This window comes from Triticum aestivum, chromosome 7A (assembly GCF_018294505.1).
Source record: "Triticum aestivum cultivar Chinese Spring chromosome 7A, IWGSC CS RefSeq v2.1, whole genome shotgun sequence".
NCBI lineage: Eukaryota > Viridiplantae > Streptophyta > Magnoliopsida > Poales > Poaceae > Triticum > Triticum aestivum.
Genome location: NC_057812.1, coordinates 667,827,386 through 667,847,452, shown reverse-complemented (window position 1 = coordinate 667,847,452; position 20,067 = coordinate 667,827,386). Strand labels below are relative to the sequence as shown.

Here is a 20,067-nt window from a genome sequence, read left to right as displayed (position 1 = left end):
CCTAATAATAATAAAACATATACACTGGAGGACCAAGTTCAAAGCAACTTTAAACGAATATAAGATCCAAGAACTAACCCAGTTCTTTTCTAAAATCACATTACGCCTATGCAAACTGATTAATAATAATATGCAATCATGACCATATATTACTTCATCCAAAATTAACTTCAATGCACAGTCATCACTAGAATTTTGTTGGACAACTGATTGGTGCGGCAACGTATGCCATCACGGTCATGGTTATTTGAGAAATAAGAGAGAACCACAAGCTACAAGAATGCACAATACTTCAAACAAATGTATGTAAGTTTCTTATATTTCTAACAACTAAGAGTCAAAATAGACGGGCGCAACAACGTGCGTCATCAACGATCTAGTATGTTTTACGGGTCGGCATTACACGGGGTATGCTAGAGATGATCTAGAGCCCGATCCTAGTCTTCACCGAGCTCTCCTTCGGGCAAGATAGCCTCGTCCCTCCATTTCCTCTCGTGGGACTCGGGCTGTCTGTTAACTGAACCCGTAAGTGTCGCATCTTTTGGACAGTAGCTTCGTAGTGACTGACTGCCGGTGCTGACAGCCCCCGCCCCGTCCTGCCTCTCCACCGCCGCTCCCCCACGCCAGCCCTCCACCGCCACCCTACGCCGGCTGCTCGTGCTCTCGCTCCGGGCGGCGGGCGGCGAGGCTGTCGGCGCTGCCCCCCCCCCCCTCCTCCCGGTGTCCTCGTCCTCCGTCTCGGTCTGCCTAGCGCCGGCGCCTCGTCTTCCTCTCCGGCAGGGCGGGCCTCCATAGCCGCCGAGCGACCGAGGCGAACGGAATCTGAGGATTTAGCGGGGCGGGGGCAGCACCGAACAGGCCCCAGTCTTCCCCTCCCACCCGCCCGCGGATCCGGCCCGCTCCTAAACCCCAGGGCGCCTCCTCCCCGGCGAGCCAGCGATGGAGGACGAGGAGATGGAGAGGAAGGTGCAGCAGTACCTGCACCGCAAGGGATTCCGCCTCGCCGAGCTTGCGCTGCAGGAGGAGCGCAACCGCCACTCCACAACCTCCCTCTCCGACGTCTCGCTCTCCAGGTACGCTCGCCCTCGCCCCCGCCGCGAATTCCCTCGTTTTCGTGCAGTTCGTTAGTACTAGAATGGTGCCGAATTAGTGGTTCCGTGGCCGAGCCGTGGCGGTCTGGCTCGTATACGGCCAGGATTGGCTCACCTGACTCGGGTTGAGCTGTTTCCACTAGGTTTAAGCTCTCCGAGTTCTGAATTAGCTTAGCTTGGTCGAGTCGAGTGTAAGAAATTGATACTTTCGCTTGAGGAATGGCAAACCTTCAACAAGATTTGAGAGGGGCCTTGAACACAGTTGAGGGGGGCTAATCTAGAGTATTATGTCAAACATGCACCAAATGTGCTCTAAATCCATGTTAATTTAAAAATTTACCGTCATGTAACGTTGTATGTTCCTCTTTGTTGACAGGTCAGATAATGATCCAGCAAGATACCATGATGGCTATAATAAATTAAGAACATGGGCATACAGTTCTCTGGATCAATACAAGGTGTGTTTCATTAGCTGGGGATTGTGCTTCACGTTTACAGCTCTAGTACATTTGAATGCACTTCGCTTTGCAGCATTCACAGATATTTTGAGGCATGAAGCTGCTATATCCACACTGTTCATTAATCTAGCATGCTGCTCATGAGTTATCTTCGTGTTTCTCTGGTTAAAAATGGTCTTTGTGTTTTATGACATGTGTTCACACTGCAGAGCTTCTTCAAGAAAGAAAAAGCCCATTCACATAAGCATAATCACGTACTTGTTACATTATTTTACTCGCTGGAAATGGTATATTTTCTTGTGGTGGATGGATTACTTGCTATAATTTGATGTACCTATTTCATGGAATGGCCTTTTTTATCCTTGTATTCAGCTATATATTTCGTGCCTCTGAGTTGTTTTTTCTATTGTAGCATGAATTACTCCGCATCCTTTATCCAGTGTTCATCCATTGCTTCATGGATCTAGTGTCAGAGGGACACACACTATAAGGTAAAATTTTTGTGGGCAAAGAAGGCATTTGTAGTTTGTGTACATTATTGGATAAACTTTGTTTACACCACTGTTGAACCTGTCAGAAACGTGTTTAAAAGAGGCAAATCGGGCTCTTTTCAGACATGGTAGTTTTTAGTCAAGGATTAGTGAGAAAGTGGTAGTTTTTGGCACAAATTTGTAAAGTGGTAGTTTGTAGGCACGGTTCCACGAAATGTGGTAGTTTTTTGTTAAATACTCTCCATATTTGCATTCCATCTCTTTGTTGCAAGTTGCAGCTACGATGGTATGGTTAGGTCACCTTTTGTGAGTTAAATCTATGCACAGAGATAAAACGTTCCACTGAATGCATATCCGTTGCTGTGACAATAAATTTAGAAGTTGAGATGCTCTATTCTCGCATACCTCCCCCCCCCCCCCCCCCCCCCCCCACTTGTTTTGCAAGTGTCGTTAAGACCAAGGGAAACAAACACAATCTAGGTCTGTTCTTACTTTTTCCTCCTGAATCCTAATGGGCAACTCGTTGCAAATAAGAGTAGACAATACATCATCATGATATTATAATATGTACTGAATGCTAGTGCGAAATTTGGGACACAAACTACATATAGATCAATTCTTCACATATGTTGCTGGCGAAGCACATTCCAAGTGGTGATTCTTAGTTCAATTGGCAACTCGTTGCATGATACATCATGATCCACCTTCTTTCTTTGCTGTGATGTTGTTTTTCCTAGAAAATTAAGTCAACCGCTCTGTTTAAAATTTCTACCTCGTGTCCCATTGCAGTATTCATATGAATTACTCCTCCAGTATCTCCAGAAAACACAAGCTCTTGTGATGCTTGGAATAATCAATGAAAGGATAATTTTTGAAGGTACAGTTCCCGGTCTGTTGACATTATATCACACATTTTACTTACCCTCACTTCCCAAATCTTTTCCATCAACTTTTCTCTATGCTATATTGGCAGTATCCGCTGGGCAACCTTCATTGATCTCTGATGATGCGGATGCTGTTGCTCTTGTTGGAACTAGTAAGGACTTGGCAAAACAGATAAATCAGAAGGAAGTGCATTGGGGGGTATGTTACTTAGCACATCAGTGATCAATGTGTTTGTTTCCTATTATCTATTCTATCAAAACGGTTAGCAATGCCGATCAAACAGGGATAAACTGGCTCTAGCAGGACTGTTTTGCCACTTCCTAAACAAAGCTCTTCCATGAGAGCAATTTTTCAGTTTTCTATTTATTCTTCATTATTCTTAGGCATGTGTTATTCTTAAAATTAATTTTTTTGTATGCAGTTGCTTGAAGATTCAGTGGAGGAGCGTATGGAGAAAGCACTCTCAGATTCTGATAAAACTGAAGCAGACAGCAAGGATGCAGATGCAGAAGATAATAACAAGGCAAGAAACTCTCATAATATGGGACCCTTGTTATATTATGTTTCCTACGCTCTCTGCCATTGAAACATGGACATTCTTTTCCTTCTAGTGTGTCTTACTGCCAGCACTCAGTAGCATGTTTTTGTTCTCTCGTCTTCTGTTGTTATCTTGAGAACAGGAATGCTGCTGTTCATTGCTTGGTTCTGCTATCCATTTTCCCTTGTTTGTTACTCACGATCGGCGTTTCATTTTTCTTATTGTTTTTGCTACAGAAAAAATCCTCAGAAGGTGGAAAGCAGGGTGGGTCTCTTACTAAAAAGCTCAAAAAGGATAAGCTTGTAGGTGCAACAGGGAAAAATACCAAATCCGAAACAAGCATGATTTCTGCGGCACCTCGTGTGAAACCGGAGCTAACCCTACCAGCGATGTAAAATTTTATCCTCTTTGTAAATTTCTCTATGAGAAGCTCAGTTTTATGTACAGTTCTAAAAAGTGTTCTAAATAATTTCTGAACTGTAGCCTTTGAAAATAAATACCATTCCTATAACTTAATGTGGGTCAATACTCCAGACATGTGAGTGTCATGTGCTTGGGCCTGTAACGGGGAGGTCTTCCTTGCGTCATCCTGAAAAATTACTCGTTTGTTTCAGGCCTGTTGAAGTTGAACAATCAATGCTTGACGACCTAAGAAACCGTGTACAATTGAATAACTTGGCATTGCCATCTGTTAGCTTCTACACATTCCTTAATACACATAACGGGTAAGCTTAGTTTTAACTTAGTATCAACTGTTTCAGTGTGCATACTTTGGTTTGAACATTATCCTGCGGAATGCAGATTAAACTGCTCATCGATCTCAAACGATGGATCATTGGTTGTTGGTGGGTTCTCAGACTCATCAGTAAAGGTTAGTAGTCCCTTTAGGTGATAGTTTGTTTCTCATGTGATCACTACATTAACCGGTAAAGCTTCATTGTTCACTAGGTTTGGGATATGGCAAAGATTGGTCAACCCGCCAAAACATGTTAGTCGTTCTACACTACATATTGCTGATATTTTTGTTCCACTTGTGTTACGGTGAAATGCTCCTGTAACTGCGCACCTGATTTGGCCATGGTAGCCTTTTGTTCTAAAGATCCTAGTTTATTTCATTCAGTTTAAGTTATGACCTAGAAGTTTAAGGTGGTGTTGCAGCATTGATGCATGTCTCAACATACAAAAAATGGCTTCTGGATCTACTTGCTGGACATGCTATATTATTTTAATGGCGTTGCAGTATTTGACTGGAACCTGTCTGGAACCTAAGCTAGTAGGGTCTTCATTTCTATCTTGATGGTATTTGCTGATTAGGCAAATTTGGATTCTCAGCTACTTCACAAGGAGAGAATGGATCTTCGCAGGGTGAACACTTGTCATCAACATCTGAGGGGAAACGACCTTATACATTATTCCAAGGTCATTCTGGACCAGTTTATTCCGCTGCCTTTAGTCCATTTGGAGATTTTCTCCTGTCATCATCTTCAGATTCAACAAGTAAAGCATCACTTACATTATGCTTATTTTGTACCATTCATTTCCTTGTTCATTTATTTAGTTTAATCAAACTAACAGTTCGTCTGTTTTCTTTCATATTTGTTACAGTTTGGTTGTGGAGTACCAAGCTGAACGCCAATCTTGTTTGTTACAAAGGACACAATTACCCAGTTTGGGATGTCCAAGTATGTGAACAAATCCTTTCTCTGTGCCGTTGTCGTGGAAACAACATTTGAGTTCTTTCTTCATGGGGTGTCTTGACTGCCTAGTTCAGGCCAAAACATTTGATTATTTAGTTAATTTTTCAGTATTTCTTCATGGGGTGTTACAGTCAATGTCTATGCCTTACATCAGTAGTTTTTAATAAACTCTTCGGAAGTTCTAATAGTGTCTTCATTTCAGTAGTTTTTAATAAACTCTTTTGAAGTACTGGTCTCATTGTTACAAACAATGATCATGCACTACTATTGTTTTAGTCTTGATCTTGGGTGTGAGGAGTGCAAAACTGCAAATACTTGTGATAAATATTCCTGGATCGTTCTTCATTTTGAACACTTCTGATGATGAGATTTGGAATAGGTCCATTGGGCTTGATGTTCTTTTCAACAGCTTATGATTGGTACAGACATTTGTGTCGCGTAGTTTTCTAATTATGTTCTATTGAACCTCATGACATCATTGTGCGTTGTACTCCCTCCGTTCCTAAATACTCCATCCGTTCCTAAATAATTGTCTTTCTAGCTATCTCAAATGAACTTCTGATAGAATATTGGTTGTTTAGTTGCAAACTTAAAGCAGGTGCGCAGAGGTCCAAATTAAGTTTCCTAAATATTGGTTGTTTAGTTGCAAACTTAAACCAAAGGAATCTTGAAGCTCCGCAACTCTGACCCGGTCTTCAGCAGGCGCTGTGTGAGCACGTGTTTTTGAGCATAAAATATTGTTTGTTTAGTTGCAAACTTAAAGCAGGTGCGCAAGCTACTTAATTTTACTACACCAGCCACACATGCATGGTTCAGATCAACATAGCAGCAAACTAAACCAGTTAATTTTAGCTACAGCCACCTGGCTTGCGCCAAATAGTATGAACCAACCAGCACTGGCGGAGCTAGGAAGAAAGTCTAGGAGGGGCAAATGGTAAAACTGGCAGACCTGAGGGGGCCAAATACTAAATTTATACTCATCTAAACCCTCTAAAAAATTCCTTCACACTTTTTGCTTAGGTTGGGGGGGCCACAACACCCCCATGAGCACACATAGCTCCGCCACTGCCAACCAGACACCATTCAAGGCAGAGACTTGAGTTGGCTGGGTGCTTCACATCTACCATGATAAATTAATAGTTTTATTTTGTGGTTAAAATTATTTTTCAATAAATTCACCCTAAGATACTTAAATAGAATTCAACAAAGTGTGGGAATATAAGAAGGTCGCCGGTGCCACAGGCTGCCGCTGCTCACCGGCGTCGACGCGTCGGCACGTGGTGCTGCCCGATGCACATAAGGTGCTTGTTGAAATGTCAAACAGAGAAGGAGGGGAGGAAGAACAAGGTTGATGATGACGTGTGGGTCCCATTTATCATAACGGTTAACTTCACGGTCAAAATAAACAGAGTTGACTTTGCTACCGGTCCCACATGTCATAAACGGGTTTAAAATCATAAAAACGGTCATCGACTCAACTTGGTAGTTTTTTGTCACAAAATTAGTATTAATCTGGAGTTTTCGGTCAGTTTTCAAAATATAATAGTTCTGTGGGATGGATACGTGAAATGTGGTAGTTTTTTGTCAATTACTCTGGAAACACCATTTCCTTGGAAGAGACATTACTTGCACACAATCAACACCATGTAAACATTCTCGGAGAGCTCGGGAAATTGTCGTATTTATAGAGGGTATATCTCAGTTACAATAGGCTATAGGCTAGAGTTCCAGTAACATTGTTTAATCTATCAAATCTTATGGTAACGAACTTGAGTACAAATAAGCTGAGCCGCACATTGCCATCCGATATCAGTAATCTATCTGTCTTACTTCATTGGCTAAATTTGGGTGCAAACAACTTGTCCGGGATAACTCCAACGAGATTTTAGATCTTGGAGGAAACACCTTTGTTGGACTAATACGGTACTCCATCGGTAGTCTGTGAAAGTTGTGGAAGCTTGATCTAGCTATCCAATAAATCATTTTGATTATTGGTAGCGCAGCTACGCTGACATGGCTGGCCAAGTCAAGGTTGCTGTTTGCTCTACAAGTGCACTCAGCTTAGAGCCCTAGAAGCAGAGTCTTGGCTTATCAAGAAACACAAGGCAACATATGTTTTTTTTGTAGTGCTTAGTCGAGTGGAAGGTGACGCGACAACAAGGTGCACATGGTGACTTTGCCAATCTTGAAGCTCGGCAACTCTGACCCGGTCTGTGTGCGTAGGTGTTTTTGAGCACATAATATTGTTTGTTTAGTTCCATCACATGCATGGTTGAGGTTAACATACCAGCAAACTTAAAGCAGTGTGCAAGCTACTTAATTTTACTACACCAGACACACATGCATGGTTCAGATCAACATAGCAGCAAACTTAAACCAGTTGCCAAGCTACTTAAATTCTAGCTACACCAGCCACCTGACTTGCACCAGACATTATCAACCAACACCAGACACCAACCATTCTAGGCCAGAGATTCGAGACTTCGAGTTGGCTGGGTGCTTCACATCTGGCCTCAGCATCAGTGGCTCTCCTCCTTGGCCAAGAGATCCCTGTAGAACTTTGCGTACTCTTCGTGTTGAATTCCGTCCGGATAGGCCTTAAACCTCCGGATCTCCTTATCTGTCCGGTCTGCTAAATAGTGTATTCCCTCTGGGCGGCGCGGGAGCTTGTCGACGGTGTCCTTGAACATCTGGAACCGCATGGCCTTCTCTTCCTCGTCCCGGTATCTCTTGTTGTACTTCTTCACCCAGTCCTCGAACATCTCCTTCATGTCCTCCTCTTCCTTGCCTTTCTTGTACTGATGAAAGGCCAAGGCTCCACCACCAGCCAACAACGCAGCCACGGCCGCGGCCACACCAGCAGCTCCACGATGGCCGTCAGCCAAGGGGAGATCCCTCAAGGAATGGATACATCGTGCAGCAGGAGCCGTCGTTAGTGGCGGCGAGAACCTCATCTTCCGTGTGTGGAGGAAACCGACGGCCTGCCGGAGTGACATGATCAATTGCCTCTTCCTTCGCCTTCGATCCTGCGTTTTGACTTTCGGTTTGGCATTTTTTTCGGCCCTGAACGAAATGGCTGAATTTCGGCCATTTCAAAAAAATCGGCAAAATTTCGGACGAAATTACAAAATCAAAATTTGAATTTTCAGACAAAATTTGGCCGAAATTTGGCTGAAATTCGGCCGAAATTTGACCAAAAATTCACAAAAAATATCAGCCCAACAACCATCAGGAGTAATCATATAATGTTTAGCAAATTAGCTCTAGGGATTAAAATAAGAGTGTCAGTCCAATATAACCCTCACGCACATTAGTTCTAAACTTACAGTCCACAACCATCACATAGTTCAAATTTAAATACTTCAGTACAACCAACAATAGAATTTAAAGGAGTTCACATAGAAACAGCTCCAAAAGACAGCCATCAAAGCATCACACCGAACAGCAAAAGACAATCATCAAAGCATCACAACGAACAACATCTCCAAAAGAAATCCATGAAAGCATGGACGGGGAGGTCTTGTTCCATTGAAAAAGCTCCAGTTTCCATGCTCCAAGCCTCCAACTAGCATCATGCTCCAAGCTCCAGCTAGTATCAGACCAGCTAGGTACCATTTCAAAGACAAATACAGTTGATAAGTAGCATTTAGAACAGCACTACTACATGATAAGTAGCAACTAGAATAGCACTACTAAGAGACAAGTAGCAATTAGAACATCACTAGTAGGTGATTGGTAGCAATTAGAACAACACTAGTAGGTGATAAGTACCAATTAGAACATCCATACAAGAAGATAAGTAGTAATTACAACAGTACTAGGTGATAATTGACAAGTAACAATTAGAACAACAGTACATAGTGAGCATAAACATTAGAGCACCAGAATAAGAAAGCAATGTACATCAAGCTATTTAAAGATCAACCACTTCAAACATATACATCAAGCTAGATTTTTCAAAGTAATCATCATGAAGAAGAAAACACCGAAAAGAAGAGACTTACCAAATCTACGAGTAGAGGCTGTTGACTTCCTTGGTCTTCTTCCTAACTAGCCGTCCAGATCTACGAGTCTCCAAATTGCCAACGCTTGCTTGTGTCTCCTTTTCGACTTGTACTTGTGTGTCTTCTTCCACTTGCATTTGTGTTTCTTGCTCATATTGTTGATCATCCTCAACATCCTCACTCACACCATCATCATCCTCACTCTCATTATCAAGATATTCATTCTCATTGTCGTCATCCTCACTCTTAGTTTCGACATACTCATTCTCCTCATCATGATTCCTCTTTCTTTTCTTCTTATTAGCCTTTGTACCAACATAAGAATCCTTCCTGCTTGAGTTGAGGCGCCTTATTTTCTCAAAAACAGCACTGGCCGCATCAGCTCCATCCACAATTGGATCATCTTCATCCTCATTCAGCCACTCCATTATTGGATTCGTCTCATCGAACATTGTTGTATCTATCAGCAATGCACTTGGATCAACCTCTTTATCTATATCTCTCTCTTTCTCTTGATCTTCTTCAGCACGTATCTTCAAGGTTTGAATAGTAAACCAAGTAAATTATATGACATGCAAGGACAATACATGGTACAAAGTAAATTTGAGTTGGTTTATACCTTTAGGTTGTAGCGGACAGAAACTAGCTTGTGGAGCTTGTCATATAAAAGGCGATTTCTTTGCTTTGTGTGCACCAAAGCAAAGGCGCTCTAGTTCCTCTCACACCCACTAGATGAGACACATTGTGAGCAAACTCTCATTGCACACTTCTGCAATGCAGGAAGATCCCCTCCAAATTGAAACCACCATTGGGCTGCAAGTATCACCAATGAAATTTTCAGAATTACAAAACAAAAGGAAATGGAAATTCTAAACTAAAAGAACATGACTTACTTGGCTCCATTCTCGCCGCAGCTTCTTGTGCTAATCTGGTCCCAAACCTTCCTTGGCACTCCCTAAACTTACTAACTTCATCAATGGCTGAAAGAGCACTCTTTGGATCTAATATCTTCGCTATCGCATCTGTTAGTGCAGTAGCATAATTTGTATGGTTGCAAAGGTTGAGGCTGTAATGTGTATATGGATCAAGGACGGCAGCTGCAACCATAAATGTATCTTCTTCCATTGCATCTATCCTCTCTCATTGCATCTCTCACATTTCTTGGCACATTTGGGCAGCTCCTCATGTTACCTACAATCCAACCAAGGTGCTCCCTCGCACGGGTTGCACCTCCACCTTTGTGCTTTAGGCCACAGTACATACAATGAAAACCCCCATAATACGGCCATGTATGGTTCCAAGGATCATATAAGTTATTATCTTTAATTCCTGCATTGCAAAGTTACAAACAACATCACTTTAATTGAACCTAACAATATTCCATTTGCATCTTGTGAACAAGCAAAGCATAGTAATCTGGCAACATACCAAGCAAATACTCTAGAAATGTGCACCAATAAGATCAAGATATATGCCTTACTATATAGAAATATGAAAGAGAGATCCAAATACTCTAAATTGTGATCATCCTCATCTCACTACATAGACAGCGCAGTGTACTGTTATGTCCACTCACACCAAAAAACTCCAAACAATTTACAAACAAATACCAAATAGTTTCATGGAAGTACTAAATTAAGTGAGAGCTCTATGCCATCTTTTTTTATTTTAACTAAGTTAGAGCTCTATAAGAAGCACATGCAATCTCATAGCTCATATCAAGTTAGTATATTACCTTTCCAAGAGCTTTGAGAACCACTTGCACTTGCATCATGGTTGCCGCTGCCATTCCTATTTGCAGTTCCATTACCTGAAAATCAAGTGACAAAAGGACACCAGTCAGTTATGAAGAGTAGGTAACTAAGGAAGCAACCCTTGCTTACTAGGGTGTCCTCATATTAATGATAAAGAAAAAACAGTACAACCCAATGCTCTAGTTCACATACTAAGGAATAAGTAATTTATATACAACTCGATGCTCTAGTTTGCCAAACAGACAAGTCACATACTGTACCCAATGATGCTTAGTTCTAGAACCACCACTTAATGGTACCACTGACCATTGAAATTAATCATCGGTCAACATCTACTTTTCTGTGCAAATAACTCAAGTGTGAAGTCTGATAGAAATCAGCACAAGAGGCAGCCTTTACAGGAAATCGACGGCATGGCGCAGCTCAAAAACATTAGAGCACAGAAGGCCTACCGTGCAAATAAGAAGTACCAACAACATCATTAACATAATAATCCGATCAATAATATCATTAACATAACAATCCGATCGACAACACATTATTACGTACAATTGCATATTCTCAACAACACAGTTTACGGGGGAGTCACTCGCAACATCCATCATACATAACAACTCAAGTTCAGCAGCAATTCATGGGCAAGCGCAGCTGAACCCAAGGCCTGTTCGGGTAACACGCGCGGAAGGAAACATAACAGCAGCTAGTGCGGTGTGCTTCTGCCTCGGCCAGCAGCAATTTTATCCAAGTCGGTGGCTTCAAGGAGCAGTCCCCTTGTCCATGGAACAATTATATATTTTAGGATGTTCATAACAAAGTTTGTAACCCACTTTCTGTTGGACCAAAAGAAATATTACCAGATCTAGAGCATCCTTGGTGACTACAAGATGCATGTATAATTCAGATTAATAATGCCACTACTGTGTTCAACTCATCAAGACTCGATTTTTCTTACCCCGGTATGATATATGCATTTGCCAAGCCATTTATCAGGGACCTATCCTAAATCTAAAGCAGCACAAGTAGACACAGATTATAACCAAGAAACAAAGCCACATCGATCTGAAATTGCTGAAGAACTGAAACAGCATACACGTACTTGGACGAGACAAATTGCTGAAGACTGAAACTGCATACACATACTGAAACTGCATCAAGAACATATGTACCTTCCCAGTCAAGCGGACGCCCTCCATGCTGCTGCCGCTGCCCCGTGCTACTGCCTCCGTTGAACTGGTCGGCTTGCGCTCCATCAGCTCCGTTGCCGCAGCCACCGAGCACCATGCTGCAGTCTTGGAGAAGCAAAGGACAGGAAGTGGATGGGGTGGAGGCGAGGAGATGTGGAGGACGGCCAGAGAAGCGAGCGCCTTGGCCGGAGATGTGGAGGAGGGCGAGGAGATGTGGCCTGTGCGCAGCGGCGGCGCCGCACACAGGAAGAGGGACAGGGAACGAGTGATTCTAGGGTTAGGCCGTTTGGGTTTCGTGGTTTTGTCTCAGCGGAAGCTAACTAGAAGGCTCTTGAAGCTGGGCCGGACAAAAAAATTCAAACTGGGCCGAATTATTCGGCCGATAGGCCCATATATCGGGCCCTAGCGAGACGGCCGAAATTCGGCCGAAAATCATTTTTTTCGGCCGAAAATCAAAACGCAGCTTCGATCTCCTCGATAGGTTTCCTTTTCGCTCGTCTCCGCTGCCGCCTCTCGCCTAGATTCGATTCTAGGGTTTCCTGTGTGAACACGTGTTTATTGGTGTGAGTCTGTGTATCATGTCCATGTTGTAATCGATGTTTCCGAAAAGAAAGAAGGGAAAATAGAGATTACAGAGGGAGATCGCGGAAGATATTCCTTGATCTACAAGAAGCCGGCCGATCTGTTACATTTTTTTTGAGCTGGCGCACGCTCGTACTACAACAGAATAAGTTGTTTTCTTCTCGTTCGTGGACAAATTACACAAACCCACGCACGGATGACATAGAGAAAGAGTCGGAACCGATTGAGCCCCAAAGGTTTTCTTCTCCTTCATGGACATGACAATCGACGCGTCAATCTCTACATCGACGAATGATTGCACGCGCACCATGGAATCAGCAACGCCCTCCGGCCAGTGGGCGGATCTCCCGGCCGATCTGCTCCGCGACATCTCCGGCGGTCTCCACACCGCGTCCGACGCCGTCTGCAGATCATGGTGCAACACTCGTGAAAATAAAAGGGGCCTCCTGACGTGGCTCGTCGCGCTGTCCGCCACCGACGACTCCGTCTCCCTGAAGGACAAACAGTGCCACTGCGTCTTCTCCAAGGCGAGCTACAGCGCGCCCAGCGTCTCACTATCGGACTCGCGGTCTATGCCTACGACCACGGGCCGTCGGCATAGGCCCCTATGCCGTCGGCATAGATCTATGCCTACGGTTGCCGTCGGCATAGACCCGTCGGCGTAGATGTCGTCAGCGTAGTCTTGTCAGACCATCGGCATAATATAGCCGTCGGCATAGGGGCCTATGCCGATGGCCTGGCGTCAGCCATCGGCATAGTTTAGCCGTCGGCAGTGTTTTTCGTCTGACGGCAACGGACGACGCCGTCAAAAGCGCTGACGAATCATGCAACGCCACATGGCAGAGGTATGCCAACGGCTTTGCCGTCGGCATATCTCTGCCACGTGGCAACCCGTGGTACTCCTGGTGGCAGGGCTATGCCTACGGCAAAGTCGTAGGCATAGATGAATCTATGCCGACGGCTTTGCCGTAGGCATAGCTCTGCCACGTGTCGTTTCCTGGTTCCTCCTGGCAGCAGGGCTATGCCTACGGCAAAGCCATCGGCATAGATTTCCATCTATGCCTACGGCAAAGCCGTCGGCATAGATATGCCACGTGGCGAGCCCTGGTAACTCCTGGGCTTATATATGCCAACGGCTTTGCCGTAGGCATAGTTTTTTCCCCTGTTTTCTCTTTTCCAATTCATTTGACAGCATTTCAAAGCAGAACAATATGAAATTATGCAGAAATATGATAGTTCATCATCTAAACATACTCAAGTTCATCTAAACATACTCAAGTTCACCATCATCATCTAAACATACTCAAGTTCATCACATCATCTAAAGATCATCACCGACGGAAGTTCATGAACATAAAAGTAGTGCAAGACATGAAACATCATAAAAGTAGGAATATGAAAGGCATGGCACGACGGCCACATGCACGGAATCATCAAGCAAGACCACCTCCGCCAAAACCACCACCTCCGCCAAAACCACCACCACCTCCGCCAAAACCACCACCACCTCCGCCAAAACCGCCATCGCGACCACCACCACTCTGCCAGATCGGAGTGACTGGGGTCGACGGAGCAGGAGTCGAGCCACCGGTCCCCTACATGTTTCAGAAAAGATTCTAACGGTAAATATGATATGATAGTGTTGAATGAACGAGAACTAGTTTGCCAGTAGTTAGGCAAATGTACTAACCGGACCATCACTGCCTAGTGCCACCCATTCATCGAACATGGGCACGTGTGGGGGTTCTCCCGCAGGTGGTGGTGGGGGTCCCATTTGTGGTGGATCCGTGCGGTTACTCCAAGACGCCAACATAGCCTGAATGTTAGTTAAACAAGCAAACTAGAAGATCAGAAGGAATGAAAGTGCAAAAATTTAGCTTGGTTTTAAGAGGGCAAAACTAACCGTCATCATCTGACGGTTGTAATCATCGTTTGCCTTCACTCGTTTCAAGTACTCCCGCACCTCGAGATTCCTATGCTCGACAAACTCCTTATATGCCTACATAATTTAGGTTGTTTCTAAGTGAGCAATGCTGAAAATAAACTGAGAATGCTAGATAGAAAAAGATAAAGAGGAAGTACTTACAGCATGCTGGAGGGCTAAGGGAGTCTGTGAACGCCCCGTACTCTCTAACTGGCTCGGGTTGGTAGCCCGAAGCTGTGTGTATGAGATCGAAGGAGTGAGCAAGCCATCGAAACATGGATACCGGCCATTCTTCTTCCCCTGGATGGCCACCACCGCCGTGTCGTCGATCTGAGACTGGGCGACCTCAGCAACAGGAACATCCGGATGCAACTCCTGATAGTGATGAATGTAAGACCCTAGGTGCTCCTCGGTCTTGTCGTAGTACTGGCTTCCACGACTCCATGTCTGAGAGCGGCCTCTTCAACTTGTCCTCCTACAATGTCAAATAGAAGTTAGCCATACATAAGAACATGACGGTAAAGAAGAACAAAAATGCATCATGCACATAGATATACCTTCATGGCCTTGAAGCCCCAGTGGTTCCTGTTTCCTTGGCCGTGTGTCCCGTCGGCTCCACGGTTAGCCCAGGCCTTGATGCTCTTGGCAGCAAACTCTGTATCGGCGCCGAGCCACCTATCCACCAAACTCGCCCATCCGTCATGCCTTCCATAGCACCAACGAGGAACAACCTATGCAAATTTTGGAAGCATGACATGTGAGCACGAAACATATAGTTGACTGCTTGAAACAATGAAAAGTTAGTAATGGTTACCATCATGAACTGCTCCTTATTCAAGGTAAGCCGTAGCTTCTTCACTTGAGTTTTGGTCATCTTTTGGTGCAGGTAGTAGTGGTAGTACTGCGAGACGGCAACCCAGCGCACCTCGTACTGCAACTGACGAGCTTTATTGGAAGCCACACAACAAAATTAAGGATTCATTTAAATTACTCACATCAATATTTTATTTTTTACAAGGTTGACGAGAATCGACATTTAATCCACCTACATCTCTAACAGGTAAAGATGGGTCCTAATCCCACCCGAGAATGTGTAGATTGAGTACGTTGTCCATGCTCTACCCTATTCCGAGACAAAATTTCGGCAGCACCTCCCCGCTGTTCTCCAAATACACGTCTTGGCAAAATGCCGAGAGAATGTGCATCCGGAGAACAACAGGGAGGCGCCGCCGAAATCTTGTCTCGGAACGGGATAGAGCATGAACAACGTACCCAATCTACACATCCTCGGGCTGTCCGTGGAAAGCGCTGGACAATCCGAAAGAGCTGCGGTGATAAATATGCAATTGAATGCATATTTATCGATGCAACCCTTTCGGACGGGAGACCTAGGTTACGCGACTTGATGTGAAAATTTAATCTAGTGACATGGAAAAAAAAGTGGACGAGGTCATGGAATTGCTGCTCACCCTCCGATGTAGTCGATCAAAGGAGAGGGACGATCGTGGACCAACACCTCCAACGTCGACGATCACTCCACGAAGATGGAACACCACAAATCCTATTAATTACACCGAGTGAAAAAAATTAGGTCATCACATATCACATAAAGCATTGACACTATATTATGAACCAACATCTCAAATTGCAAAAAAGCTTTATTTAAGTGTCCTATGGAACAACATGACCTAACACTAAACATGACAAATAACGTATCATATGAAACAACATGACCAAACACAAAACTTACAAATATTCATCAATCCATCCATCTAACAAAATTTCATCCATCCATCTATCACAAATCCATCTTACAAATTCATTAATCCATCCATCTATCACAAATTCATCTAACAAAACATAACAACATTCATCAATCCATCCATCTACCAATATTCATTAATTCATTTAACAACTAGTAACATAACAACTATCACAAATTTCATCCATGCATCCATGCACATAACAACTAGTAACATAATGCAAAAAAAAATTCATCCATGCATCCATCTCACCACTGTAGGGGTCGCCGGGGCAGGGGCCGGGACGGGCGGCGGGGCCACCGCTGCAAGGGTCGCCGGAGGAGGGCTCCGAGCCCCGGCCGGCACGGCGAGGGCCGAGGCCCGAGCAGGAGGGAGGCGGACTCGGGGCGGCCTGGCTGGGGCGGCGCGGCGCGAGGAGGGTGCGGAGAGGGGCGCGGCGCGAGCAGGGGGCGGTGGGGTGAGGGGGCGGGCTGGAGGTGGTGGCGAAGCTGGGTCTGGGTGGCGACGCGACGCGAGTAGGGAGGAGAGGGGCGCGGCACGAGGAGGGGGCGGAGAGGGTCGCGGCGGCGACGCGGGTCCGGGTGGCGAGGCTGATGGCGGCGGCGCAAGGAGGTGGGCGGAGAGCGTGGCGGCGGCGGCGTGGGTCAGGGTGGAGCGGCGGCGCAGCGTGGCGGGTGGGGAGTCAGGGGCGCGATGGGGAATGGGTGGAGGGGGCGAGCCCGTGAGTGGATAAGGCGAAGTATGCCGACGGCTAAGCCGTCGGCATAGCTGACGATGCCACGTGGCACCTATGCAGACGGCTTAGCCGTAGGCATATATATATTTTAGATTTTTTTAATATTTTCTTATAGTTATATTTTTCCTTTTGTATTTCATATAGATTTTTTAATTTTTTTATAGTAATATTTTTCCATTTTATGTTTTTATGTATTATTATTTCATATAGATTTTTTAATTCTTTTAACCGCTCGGCCCTCTCCTCTCCCGGAACCACACAGAGGGGAGGGGAGGGGAGGCGCCGAACTCGAGTAGCTTCGTCCGCCGAGGCCGTGGCCTGGTCGCGGGTTCGGGAGCGCCATGGGCACCGCCTTGCGTGCTCGATTTGGAGCTTAGTTGGTCAGGTGAGTGAAGGGGGAGGGGGTCGTCGACGGTGGGGGTGGGGGCGGCGGCGGATCCAAGTCCGTCGGAGGGAGATGGTTGGCGCTCCCACACACCTGGGAGCAACATCCGAGCCAAACCCACAGCTACATCCCCTCCATGTAGAGCGGACGCGTCCGTTTCCCCCCTCCGGATGCCAGCGGCGGCGCCGTCCGTGAGGGGGGCCACACCCCGAAGACGCGTGCCGCCTCTTCGGACATGCTACCACACCACCCCGCATGTATGAGGGCCCGGTGCGATGCTCCGGTGGCATTGCTACCCCCCAGGGCCCAGTCCCGCCTAACCCTGTAGCGTTTGACCACGGGATCTAGCCCTTTGACTTTGCACGGACGGGCTTTGACCAGTGGACCTCTCCACCCGGTTGTGTTAGGTCAGCCCATAGAAACACTTTGGAGCAACAACCGGGTCAGACCCATAGCAAGATCCCCTCCGTGTAGACCCGACGCATTCGTTTCCCCCCTCTAGGTGCCGGCGGCGGCGCCGTCCGTGAGGGGGGGCACACCTCGGACACGCATGTCGGGCGTTTGCAACCACCACAACACTTCTAGACTTGTGAGAGGCCGCCTACGCAAGATTTGGCGGCATGCTAGCCCCCGGAGGCCGCCGGCCACACCCGTAGACGCGCGAAGGGCCATCCGCGTATAGGGAACTTTTCGGATACTTCTCCATCACCAAAAATTATGAAAAAATACCATCGTTCCTATAGCACATGTGCCCACGTCGTGCAAAAAAACTCATGATTTTATCGCGCTCAGAGTATTTAATAATATTCACGCCGCATCGTTACCGCAGAACGTCTACTACCGTGTCATCGCCGTCCGTGAGGGGGGCCATGCCCCGGAGACGCGTGCCGCCTCTTCGGACATGCCATCACACCACCCCGCATGTATGAGGGCCCGATGCGACGCTCCGGTGGCATTGCTACCACCCAGGGCACCCGTCCCGCCTAACCCTGTAGCGTTTGACAAGGGATCTAGCCCTTTGACTTTGCACGGACGGGCTTTGACCAGCGGACCTCCCCACCCGGTTGTATTAGGTCAGCCCATAGGAACACTTTGAAGCAACATCCGGGCCAGACCGACAGCAAGATCCCCTCCGTGTAGACCCAACGCGTCCTTTTCCCCCTCCAGGTGCCGGCGGCGGCGCCGTCCGTGCGGGGGGGGGGGGCACACCCCGGAGACGTGTGCCGCCTCTTCGGACATGCCACCACACCACCCCGCATGTATGAGGGCCCGGTGCGACGCTCCGGTGGCATTGCTACCCCCCAGGGCCCCCGTCCCGCCTAACCCTGTAGCGTTTGACCACGGGATCTGGCCCTTTGACTTTGCACGGACGGGCTTTGACCAGTGGACCTCCCCACCCGGTTGTGTTAGGTCAGCCCATAGGAACACTTTGGAGCAACATCCGGGCCAGACCCACAACAGGATCCCCTCCGTGTAGACCCGACGCGTCCGTTTCCCCCTCCAGGTGCCGGCGGCGGCGCCGTCCGTGAGAGGGGGCACACCTCAGAGACGTGTGCCGCCTCTTCGGACATGCCACCACACCACCCCGCATGTATGAGGGGCCGGTGCGACGCTCTAGTGGCATTGCTACCCCCCCGGGCCCCGTCCCGCCTAACCCTGGAGCGGTTGACCACGAGATCTAACCCTTTGACTTCCCACAGACGGGCTTTGACTTGTGGGCCTCTCCACTGGGTTGTGTCAGGTCAGCATAGAGGAACACCTGGGAGCAACATCCGGGCCAAACTGGCTACATCCCCTCCGTGTAGACCCGATGCATCCGTTTCCCCCCTCCAGGTGCCGGCTGCGGCGCTGTCCGTGAGGGGGGCCACGTCCCGGAGAGGCATGCCGCCTCTTCGGACATGCCACAACACCACCCAGTTGTGGTAGGTCATCCGATACATATACACTTGGGAGCAAAGTCCCCTTCCTATAGACCCGATGCGACAGTTCCCCACTCCAGGTGCCGGCCGGCGGCGGTGCCGTCCGTGAGGGGGCTCACACCCCTCCGTATAAACCGAAAATAATGTATGTATGCTTATATTAACACATGCTATATGTAAGTTAGTCAGATAATAATATGTAAGAAAACATAAAATATAGCTATGAAAAAAGGAAAAAATATATGTATGCGTCGGCATAGTTGTGGCCAGGTCAGATGGACGGCGCGGTGCGGATCGATGACGTAGCATCTATGCCGACGGCAGCCGTCGGCATAGGCCTTGGTCGGTGCGCCTTGGATCGATGACGTGGCGTTCATATCTATGCCGACGGCCGCCCGTCCCAGCCGTCGGCATAGATCTGACGCCATTAGCCGCCTGTCAAGGGCATGGTCGCCGGGCCCGCAGCTATGCCGACAGCCGGTATATGCCGACGACAGCTGTAGGCATAGATTCGTCTATGCCGACGGCCATTCTTTGCCGACGAGGGCCGTCTGCGTACACTGGGATAGCCCGACGGCTGTTGTACGCCGACGGCCTGGGGCCAACTGTCGGCATAGTCTGGATTAGGCCGACGGTAGCCGTCGGCATACTTGCGG

General features: G+C 46.8%; 2 protein-coding genes across 5 annotated transcripts; one reads left to right on the top strand and one right to left on the bottom strand.

Moving 5' to 3' along the window:
* The first annotated feature begins 788 nt into the window (after positions 1-788).
* Positions 789-5,629, top strand: LOC123153682 (transcription initiation factor TFIID subunit 5). The gene is made up of 12 exons (XM_044572686.1): positions 789-1,073; positions 1,468-1,549; positions 1,962-2,033; positions 2,830-2,917; positions 3,014-3,123; positions 3,347-3,448; positions 3,700-3,854; positions 4,078-4,188; positions 4,265-4,334; positions 4,412-4,451; positions 4,796-4,960; positions 5,069-5,629. Exons 1-12 carry the CDS (start codon positions 940-942, stop codon positions 5,194-5,196), a joined length of 1,257 nt encoding a protein of 418 aa, XP_044428621.1. The 5' UTR covers positions 789-939; the 3' UTR covers positions 5,197-5,629.
* Positions 5,630-7,513: 1,884 nt separating this feature from the next.
* Positions 7,514-12,422, bottom strand: LOC123149119 (cysteine protease XCP2). 4 transcript variants are annotated; one of them, XR_006474352.1, is made up of 6 exons: positions 12,085-12,403; positions 10,900-10,974; positions 10,058-10,493; positions 9,784-9,977; positions 9,165-9,697; positions 8,396-8,764 (listed from the first exon to the last, which is right to left on the bottom strand). XR_006474352.1 is itself a non-coding variant. In XM_044568653.1 (6 exons), the coding sequence occupies exons 1-4, from the start codon at positions 12,197-12,199 to the stop codon at positions 9,874-9,876; spliced, it is 444 nt and encodes a 147-aa protein (XP_044424588.1). In that variant the 5' UTR covers positions 12,200-12,403; the 3' UTR covers positions 8,396-8,764; positions 9,165-9,697; positions 9,784-9,873. The 4 variants fall into 4 exon arrangements, 2 of the variants coding, with proteins under 2 accessions (XP_044424587.1, XP_044424588.1); XR_006474353.1 differs by having other exon boundaries at positions 8,396-8,749; XM_044568653.1 differs by having other exon boundaries at positions 10,058-10,207.
* Between the last annotated feature and the right edge of the window lie 7,645 nt (positions 12,423-20,067).

Excerpts from the sequence above, each read along its gene's own strand:
- LOC123153682 (XM_044572686.1), top strand. The coding sequence starts at position 940 with ATGGAGGACGAGGAGATGGAGAGGAAGGTGCAGCAGTACCTGCACCGC. Across the intron at positions 1,074-1,467 it reads TCCGACGTCTCGCTCTCCAG|GTCAGATAATGATCCAGCAA; the intron begins GTACGCTCGCCC and ends CTTTGTTGACAG. Across the intron at positions 4,335-4,411 it reads TCTCAGACTCATCAGTAAAG|GTTTGGGATATGGCAAAGAT; the intron begins GTTAGTAGTCCC and ends ATTGTTCACTAG.
- LOC123149119 (XM_044568652.1), bottom strand. The coding sequence starts at position 8,156 with ATGTCACTCCGGCAGGCCGTCGGTTTCCTCCACACACGGAAGATGAGG.